General features: G+C 34.4%; 1 protein-coding gene across 1 annotated transcript; it reads right to left on the bottom strand.

Moving 5' to 3' along the window:
- Positions 1-1,828: 1,828 nt before the first annotated feature.
- Positions 1,829-10,242, bottom strand: LOC121400355 (T-cell receptor-associated transmembrane adapter 1-like). The gene is made up of 6 exons (XM_041583269.1): positions 10,068-10,242; positions 7,758-7,859; positions 6,337-6,373; positions 4,783-4,844; positions 3,391-3,458; positions 1,829-2,380 (listed from the first exon to the last, which is right to left on the bottom strand). Exons 1-6 carry the CDS (start codon positions 10,072-10,074, stop codon positions 2,084-2,086), a joined length of 573 nt encoding a protein of 190 aa, XP_041439203.1. The 5' UTR covers positions 10,075-10,242; the 3' UTR covers positions 1,829-2,083.
- Between the last annotated feature and the right edge of the window lie 213 nt (positions 10,243-10,455).

Raw genomic sequence — 10,455 nt, 5'->3', positions numbered from 1 at the left:
ATTAAAGTTTATGGGCGTCGGCGACAATTCGCTGGCGGCAAAACGAAACGGCTCAGATTTGCCCATCCCTAATTATTATCCATAAAAAAAGCATCCTTCCAAGTCAGTTGCAACTGTTAATTATTACTTATGGTGCAGAAACCTCTTATTTAGCACCAAAGCCTCATACAGATCATTATATTTGTGTATTATTTAAAATTGTGTTGATTTAAACCTATTTTATTTTAATACTCCTTGTGATCCCAAATGTAAAAAAAAAAATCTTTATTTTATGGACTGTACTTCCCAAAAGCTTGTAAATTATATTCTTGTCATTTCAAACACAGACATGGACTTTTTACATTTTAAATGGATTGTTTTTTTCCACCTGTACATTCTCTGTATGTGTTCCCATGTTGCGGCATTAAACTTTGTCTATTATAAATAAATACACGATATTACAGTTATTTTGTGAATTATCATTCAGAACTATTTTTGGACATTAGAAATTACAGGTTACAGGTATTTCCTCCCTTCTGATCCTCCCTTTGTAAATCCTACCAAGCAGTAATGATAGTACTTGCTCTGTAAAATAATACCAAGGGTTTTAGATTTGAACATTTAGTATAGCAAACAATTCATATCCTGTCTCCCTACATGCCATATACAGGGGAGAATATGGATTCAGGTATTAGTGAGCAGTGCTGCTGCTAATTTGCACTGTGCTTTAATACCCCACAGGAAATGTGTGTGTTGGACTCACTGGGGATGTCACCTTTCTTTCTCCTTTAAATCTGAAAACAGATTGAATCCTTCTGAATTTCTTTGTTCGATCTGTTATTGCTTATTTTCAGTATAACTATGTTCAAATAATTACAACAGAACGAAATGTACTGTTATATTTCTGGCATTTCATTTCACAAAACAAAGAAGCACACTTTCTTATTACTGTAAGGGGCAGATGTATTAAGGGTCGAATATCGAGGGTTAATTAACCCTCGATATTCGACTAGGAACTAAAATCCTTCGACTTCGAATATCGAAGTCGAAAGATTTAGCGCAAATGCTGCGATCGAACGATCGAAGGATTATTCCTTCGATCGAACGATTAAATCCTTCGAATCGAACGATTCGAAGGATTTTAATACAACGATCGAAGGAATATCCTTCGATCAAAAAAACTTAGGCAAGCCTATGGGGACCTTCCCCATAGGCTAACATTGACTTCGGTAGCTTTTAGCTGCCGAAGTAGGGGGTCGAAGTTTTTTTTAAAGAGGCAGTACTTCGACTATCGAATGGTCGAATAGTCGAACAATTTTTAGTTCGAATCGTTCGATTCGTAGTCGAAGGTCGAAGTAGCCCATTCGATGGTCGAAGTAGCCCAAAAAACACTTCGAAATTCGAAGTTTTTTTACTTCGAATCCTTCACTCGAGCTTCATGAATCGGCCCCTAAGTGTTATTGGACACTTGCATTAAGTAGATTCATCATGTATACAATTCAAAGACATATTTACAGTATGCCTATGAGTAAGTGGCCACCTTTGGCACTAAATGCGCCAGACCAGAGTATGTCCTAATAAAGTTTTTTCCTTTTTATAATATCTGGGCTCCGTTCTTACCAATTTTTGCCTTTTGAGATTATTTAACTATGTACAACCCTTGGACTGGGGGTATTTTGGGATATGACTACTGTGTACAATCATTTTTTTAGTCCCTTTGAATAAGGTATTCGTGACTTTAACTAGATCTTTAACTACAGATGGAAAAGTGGAGGCATACACCACAGCAAAATGTCATATTTATAAGTACACTCTCTTCTCTAATAAAATTGATATTGTTAACAAATAATACTGATAATATCTCTGTAATTCACAAAAATTAAACACAACCCATTTATACTTTTTACAGTGCAGACATTTGTTTGAAAATTTACATGATGTAAAAATAATTAAATAATTCCCAAGGAGACCCTTAAATATAAATATACTGTAGTTTAACGTATAACTTTTATACAGGTATTTACATAATTGCTTTGTATACAGTTTGCTTCCCCTCTTTTATTTGGCTTTAAAGTTCTTCCCAGGTGTTGCAGATGTTTTCAGACTATTCATATTCCTCAGAAGGCATGTTGTTTCTGGATTTCTGAATTATGTGGTAAAGTCTCTTTGGGTCATCATGAATTAAATCCTTCTCAGCATTGCTTTCAGCTGTTAGTTGTTCACTGTTTAGGTATATGCTGGATTTAGATAAAGTATTGCCATTCTCCATTGATGTTTCTTCATCCACACACCCTGGAAGATCTGTCTGATTATCTCCCTTTTTTCGAATTTTCCTTGACTTTTTAGGGCTGAGGTCCAACGCTGCATAGTACATTATTTCCTCTGATTCTGACTGTCTTATCTTTAAAAAAAAAAAAAAAAGGGGTATTTAAATGTGTTTCCATGTGTGGATAGCAGTGGAGGAATATTTGGATGTGGATTCTGTCAGAAATGGATGAGTGATATGTGCTAGGACAGTGCTGTCCGACTTCTGTGGTACAGAAGGCCGGTATTTTTCTGGCCTGCATTGTGGATGGCCAATAATGGAAGCAAGTGTTGACCACTCCCCTTTAAACCACGCCCACATTATCTCAAGAGCTTTTAAGACCATGTCCACATTAATTGTGGTAACACACCAAAAAAATAAAAACAAAGGGCTTGTGCTTTCTGCAGGGATATAACTCCTAACTTATATACCAGAAACATACCCTTAAATCCATATGTTCCCTCCTCCCCAGTAGATAACACAGCATCCCCAGCACATTTCCAAATTTCCAGATGCTAACACACCCCCAGAATGAACCCTACAAGGCTCACTTCCCACAGGGTACAGAGTAGGGAAGGCAGAGTATGGCACACATAGGGAGCATAGGGCCGACATAGTATGGGGCCACACAAGGGAGGGTCATGGGCCACCATTTATACAGCCCTCTGCTAGGAAATACACCCAAAGGATGTGGCTAGCACGCACCACTGTATCATCCAGCCAACTAGTGGATGTGGCACACTACACCAATTTTTACGAATTTTTACAAACCATATGAAATGTGTCCTGATGATTCTTGTTATAGTAAATATATCATACTTAAATTGATGGACCAGGTTGTGGTATATCTTAAAAAAATCCGATATCCAATTCCCAAACTTTATGTCCTTAGATAAAGTAAAGTTGCAATAACAAGTAATGAAATCGGGACTGGATACTCCAACGCAGGAACTGTGCTGCTACTTTTTTTTATTTACACTCTTAATAAAGAAAGTAGCAGCACAGTTCCTGCATTGGAGTATCCAGTCCCGATTTCATTACTTGTTATATCAAAATAATCATCAGTCTTACATTAACCATAACCAGCACGTTTTAAAAAGACTCACCTGAATTTCTTCTCTGTTACTTGAGTGGGGAGCTGCCATCTGCTCATAGCAACTGTCATCTATAAGTTCTGTAAAACACAAAAGTCATAAGATAAAATATTAAATGATGGTAAATTTGTAAGAGTCTGCACTTATATTAGCAGTTTATTACTTTGTATTAAAAGAATCAAAGATAAATGGACTCACAACTGTTTTATTAGCTCAACTTGTCTACACCTATTAGGGTATATTTATCAAAGAGTGAAGTCAGAGATCTCCTCTACAGTGAAATACCGCCTCTCTCCATTCATTTCTATGGGATTTTTAAAAGGGTTTTAATGGATCAAAGTTCATCCTTTGATAAATACGCCATAGAAATGAATGGAGAGTGGCGGTATTTCACTCTAGAGGATTGTGGTGATCTCTAACTTGACTTTTTGATAAATATACCCATTGTGTTTGTTCTGTGTAGATCATATCAGTCACAGAAGTGAATCTCCTAAAGATGTGCTAATGTTCTACTAACGGTGAAAACACTGAGATACAGAACCTCATTACAAGCAAATTAACAGTTATTTGGCAGACAGCTTAAAGGAAAACTATACCCCCAAAATGAACACTTAAGCAACAGATAGTTCATATCATATTAAGTGGCATATTAAAGAATCTTACCAAACTGGAATATATATTTAAGTAAATCTTGCCATTTTACATCTCTTGCCTTGAGCCACCATTTCGTGATGGTCTGTGTGCTGCCTCAGAGATCAGCTGACCAGAAATACTACAACTCTAACTGTAACAGGAAGAAGTGTGGAAGCAAAAGGCACAACTCTGTCTGTTAATTGGCTCATGTGACCTAACATACAGTACAGTGAATCCTACGATCCCAGGGGACGGCCCTTATTTTTTTAAATGGCAATTTTCTATTTATGATTACCCAATGGCACATACTACTAGAAAAGTATATTATTATGAAAATGGTTTATTTACATGAAGCAGGATTTTACATATGAGCTGCTACATTGCCTATGTAAGTTTTTATGCAAAAAAAAAAGATAAATGCAGGTGGTATGCAAATATAGAACCTAAGCCTTGTTTGCCATGAACAGGGGCTCAAAAATAGCTTGAGAGCAATGGGTGAAGACTTGGGCTATTTTATTATAGATATAAATATGGATTCCATAAGGGTTCCAAGACTATCTACTTTTAAAACCTGTGTCACTGTGTTTAATTCCGTTTTGACCTATGGAATGGAAGTGCTTAGGGCAGCATTGGCACATTAAGTTGCAAACAGGTTAGCTCCTAAAACTTTCCTAAATATTTATATACATTTTATACATGAATGCAAAGAAGTACTACTGCCTTAATTCTAAAGAAAAAGAAAACAAAAATAAATAAATACAACTTACTTACCAAGCATTGGTTGATTCAAGTTGCCATATATAGGGTTGGTTTCAATATATTGTGGTTCGTAGCTGCAACACACACAAAAAACACTGTCTTTAAAAGGCACCAGAATTGACAAAGAATCAGTGGGGAATTACAATTCAGTAGCATGTGCTCCTTGCCAAGCATCCAGTGAATGCTAAGTTGTATCTGATCCAGACACCTATCTATTTATTTATCAAGGTCCGAATTTATCTCAATATCGGCTGCTACAAACTCCGATCTAACCCTCTCGGGGTTTTAACTTTTATTTAATTAAATTTTTCCTGAAAATTTGCTTTGCGGGAAAAGCTCAGATTTTCACAATTTTTTCGGGAACTTTCCCCAAAATCTCCGAATTTTTCTGAGTTTTTACCCGAAGGCTCCGAAAACATCCTGAAATTGCCCAAAACCCACGACACAACCAAAAATCAATGGGACTGTTCCCATTGACTTTTATGCAACCTCTACAGGTTTGAGATGTCGTGTTTTTTTATTCGGGCATTTTAGCCCTCGGGGTTTAATAAATTCCCGAAAAATTTGTGATTTTTTTTAAAAGTCCGATTTTATAAAAAAAATCATGAATTTTTTCGGATTTTGGGGAATTTCGGGTATTCGGAGCTTAGTAAATAACCCCCCTATAGTTGACTGGAGCACCCATACAGTTATTGTTCTAGGTTTACACCCAGTGTTCACTTGCCGATTGAAAAAGGCATATAGGTATTGTTCACCTTTAAATTAAAGTTTTGTATGATAATTTACAATCTTAATTTTTTTTTTGCAGATTTTGAATTATTTAAGTATTTGTTCAGCAGCTCTCCAATTTGGAAATTCAGCGGTTGTCTGAACCCTAGGGTTCCATTTAACCTAGCAACCAGGTAGTGGTTTGAAAGAGTGACAGGAATATAAATAGAGGAGGGTGTAAATAGAAAGATTAGTAATAAAAATAACTAATACTGTAGCAATAGTTTTTTGGCTGCTTGGGTCAGCGACCCCATTTGAAAGCTGAAAGAAGTCAGAATAGGAAGGCAAATAACTAAAAACTATAAAAATAAACAATGAAAAACAGTTGAAACTTACTAAAAAAAAAAAACCCTGAATTGTACAAAATTTTTTGGATTTTTCACCGAAAACTGTGACTTTTTCAGATTTTACACCCAAAGCCTACAACCCTTTTTGGATTTGACCCCGAAAACCGCGAAATATTCCGATTATTGAACGAAACCCAGGGCAGATCAGAATATAAACTGGACACCTGCCATTGATTTCTGCATGAAGTCCGCAAGTCTAAGTTGGAGTACTATTTTATTCAGACTTTTAACACCATCTGGGATTTAATATATCCCGAAAAATTGGTGTTTTTCCCTTTTAAAAGTTTGTCCAAAAAAAATCGGACTTTAATAAAAGTTTGTTTCCAAATCTTGCAGTGATCCATGTCTAAATACATGGATTTAGCAATAATAAACTAGCACTTTTTTGTATACTCAATATCGACAGCAGTTTTTTTTTTTTATTTTAAAAAAGGATCTATTAATAACATACCTTATGGTGCCTTCACTGTAGTAGAAAACTTTTTTAGCTGTAGAAGAACACAGAAATGATTTAGTTAAATGATGACAAATGGAAACACTTGACTAAGATTGTTAATGGCTTTTGTAAGCAAAACAGGAGGCAGTAGGACAGATGATAATGCAGCATGGACACTGGATCGGTTCTACAATGCAACCTGGGTAGCAGGGAGTGAATTGAGGTAATTTGGGAATTGTGCAATATTCACATTGAAATCAGCTGCATTGCTGTATGGTATAGGTTATCCAGTTAGCTCTGAATTATATAGTTCACCGCCATAGACTCAATTTTAAGCAAATGGAGTCTATTTATGAAGCCATGAATTTTTCTGGTCAGGTTTTAAAGGGGAAAAAACTAAAATTTTCGAGATTTATTATGCTCCAAATCCAAATGTGATAATACTCCCGCTAAAACCTGTTGAAATCATATAGAAGTCAATGGCAGATGGTCTCTTTAACAATTTGAACATGTTTTTGTCAGATGGTATGAATTGACGCAATGTTTTTTTTTGCACTGATTCTTTCGAAAAAAATTATTGGTAAATTAAGGACATTCGGGTTTGGGAGTTTGGTCAGATTTCACAGAGTGAGAAAAAGTTGAGTTTTAGTAAACTCAACCTCTAATGCCAAACTTAGCCAAGTAAAAATTGTTGAGGTCCTGTAGAAGTTAATGGGAGCTGATCTGATTGGATGGCTTTACATCAATTCAGACTTAGAGGGTTTTCAGATTTTTTTCACTAGGAAAAACTGAAATTTTTAGAGGTTTTTGTATTTTTTAGCATTCATCACTTTTTATATTCTAATATTTTAATAAATTCAATGAAAATTTATGGTTTTAGAGTCTGAGTTTAGTTGTGATTTAAAAAACCTCCAAAATCTAACTATTATAAATCATATCATAAATAAAGCTCCACAAAATATGAATACCTCAAAAACCTTTTTTAAAAAAAAAAAACTCGGAAAAAACTCAAAACCGCGAAAATATTTCTCATTAGGATCAGTGCAGCTTCCATTGACTTCTATTGGACCTCGACAGTTTTTCATCGTTTTATACTTAATAAATCTCGAGGGATGTAAGAAAAATAGAAATTAGTAAATAGGACCCTAGTCTACTACTGGTTTGTTCAGCTGGAATCACTAGGCCAAATGTAGGCATCCAAGAGTTTTGTTTATGCCACCAAGGAAAAAACTTTTATTATGAGCCATTAATAAGGATTACTTACATATTTCAATAGTATAGAAATAACAGTACAGCATAGCCCCTCTTTTACATTTTTCAGGGGACCAGAAATGTATTAGTATAATAAATAGCCGGGACCACAAAAAACTATGTAAAAAGAAGGAAAACTTAAAATCAGGGGATGTAAAATTAAGGTTTCACTGTATTAACCTTACCTTTCTTATTTTTGACCACGCAGTTTACAATGTTTATAGTCAGTGAAATGACAAAGGCCATGCACATGATTCCTAGTGGCACATGGAAATGTGTGCATACGTCTACATGAAACAGAAAAAAAAACCACAACGAATGTTATTTATTTCTACACATCTCATCTAAATGTCAGTACTACACTACACTACACAAGAGCAGATTTTTGATCTAAATATGAATATAATGTGTGACATTTGGGTGGCATTATAAAACAATGGGAAAAAGAGCTTCATTTTGCTTTTTGTACAAACCATTCAAATTCCCAAAGAAAAGCCTTTGGGTTTAAAAGGGAAAAAAATGGCAAATAACAAGCAGCATAATTCAGTAGAAATATATATATATATATATATATATATATTCTTTACCTTCTGGAAAACAGATCTCTTTTAACTACAAAACCACAGTTGTATATTCTGGATCATTGCTAAATATATATCGTAAACTAACATTTTCTGTGAATAATTAAGCAGCTGATACTGTATGACATATATGTCTAGATAAATTCTACAAACGAAACCTGGAATGAACGGTATTCTTCATTTTTAAAATATTCCTTTAAATTTGCTTTGGGTGTCACTATGTGGAAAAATATTTTATCATACCTCCATTTGATATAAAAATTGGTGCATTTTGTCCTCTCTTCTGATCTGCCCTGGTGGCAATGGACAAGCTTGCCCAAGTCCTGCCTAAAGTGCAAGTGTTATAGAGGGTTTGTCAAATAAATATTGGGTGAATGTAGGTCCTCAATCTTAAAGGGGTAGGAACTGGTTTATAGGTATTAACATTATATATTATTTGTCCCCCAATCTGCCTGTAAACTCTTCTAATTCCAGGTAAGTCCTGCGATCCAGTACTGTCTGACTGTTTTGTATAGTGTTTTGCTTAGCAATGCTTTATTGAATTCAGTCAAAATGTGGACTGAATACTATAATTTGCATGCTCAGATATCAGTTTCATTTGTGTGATACAGACAAGCACTGCAAAAAGTGCTGGATTTGGTCCATGTGTTTATGTGCTGGACATTTCAATTAAGTGCAGTTGAATACAATTCTAAACTGCTTCAAAAAATATATTTCAATTCATTCATTCATTATTCAGATACTACCTTGAATTAAAGTTTATTCGAAACAAAAATAAAACTGCCCTTAAATTATACATGAATATGTTTCTGTGCCAAATATTCCACATATATTTTTTTTTAAATAAACTGAAGTTATTTGTGTTTAATGTGTGTGCAGATTTATTACATATATCCTTTACAGATTTTCTGTGTCTGGGTTAAACTTTGTGCCACAAATAGAACACACGCATAAATATTTCTAAATACTACATATTTATATTTATGTAAGAAGAATACAGGTGTGTAAGAGTAAATGCAAGGTTGAGTAAACAAACGTGCGTGTATCATAACGTTATTGAAATAGAGTGGACACAATCTTCTAAAAATATGTGCTAGTCATGTGATAATTGTAGTGAGTAAGAGTAACCTTGGTTGGTTTTATCCCTATGGTAATGACCAAACATAATGCAACACAATTCTTACAGTAAATGTAGAAACATGTACACGTAATGCTGATTTAAATTGAGCTACTTGATATTAATTATAATGCAATATATATATATAATAAGTTCGTACAGTATATAATGCCTTTCATTTGGTTTAATCAGTAAAATAAATGTAAATAAATAAATTCATTCTCTGTTTATGTCATATTTTAATGTATATATAATTTTCATTATAATGGTAACATTTTGGTATGGCTCTAGCAATAATTTGTATTTGATATGAAATTGCTTACCATGCTGACTTACTACTAATCAGTGGCGAAAGAATAATCAAAACCATTTTATAATAATGCAAAACTAGTTCTTTCACTAAATTCCTTGCAGCAGTTATATTTCTCAAAGCAGCACATGTTTTATTTCCAAGGCAGGTAAAATGGAAAAAGTATACAGTAAATGAAAGTATAAATGTGATCAACCCCTCATAATAAAAATGCCATTCATGTATTTATCTTTCTATTTATTTACACATTTATATATATATATAAGTATAAGGCTGATGGAAGTTGCTGTGCCAGTTTATATTAAATAACATTTTACAACATGAACACAATCAGTCCCAGCCCTGCATCTAAATACACAGAACCTTAATTGTGTCACAAGGTCGGAATCAAATAGAATTAGATCAACATTTCCAATAACTGCACAAAACAAACAGTGTTTCAATATCATTCATCAGTTTATATGGCATGAAAGGAATGTGTGCTTACCAGACATATCTCTTCAGAATGTGTTCCGTCACATGAAATGGGTTTTTTCTTCTCTACCTCACAAAAGCCTTTCTGCAAGCTCTCATGGCAGATTCCAGTTTTGAAGTTTGCCTTGCATGATTCTCTTTTTAAACAGGAAATGAGGTGCATAGTAGACGGCAAATAAACCTACCCAAATCAATTGCATCTACTCACTTGGTTCTACATTGTGTGCTGAGGAGATGTTGCAGTAAACATCAGCCTGAAGATACATCTAGAATCCATTTATTCCCCAAAAAATTTACCCGAATGACATCTTTTTTATAATTTGCTTTTTATAAAGGCACAAATCTACACTTGCCTGGAATCAACTGAATTGATGACCCTTTAAGCTGGCCATAGATGCAAA

This window comes from Xenopus laevis, chromosome 2S (assembly GCF_017654675.1).
Source record: "Xenopus laevis strain J_2021 chromosome 2S, Xenopus_laevis_v10.1, whole genome shotgun sequence".
Lineage (NCBI taxonomy): Eukaryota > Metazoa > Chordata > Amphibia > Anura > Pipidae > Xenopus > Xenopus laevis.
The sequence above is the reverse complement of the archived record's forward strand: the minus strand, read 5'-3'. Positions and strand labels throughout refer to the sequence as shown.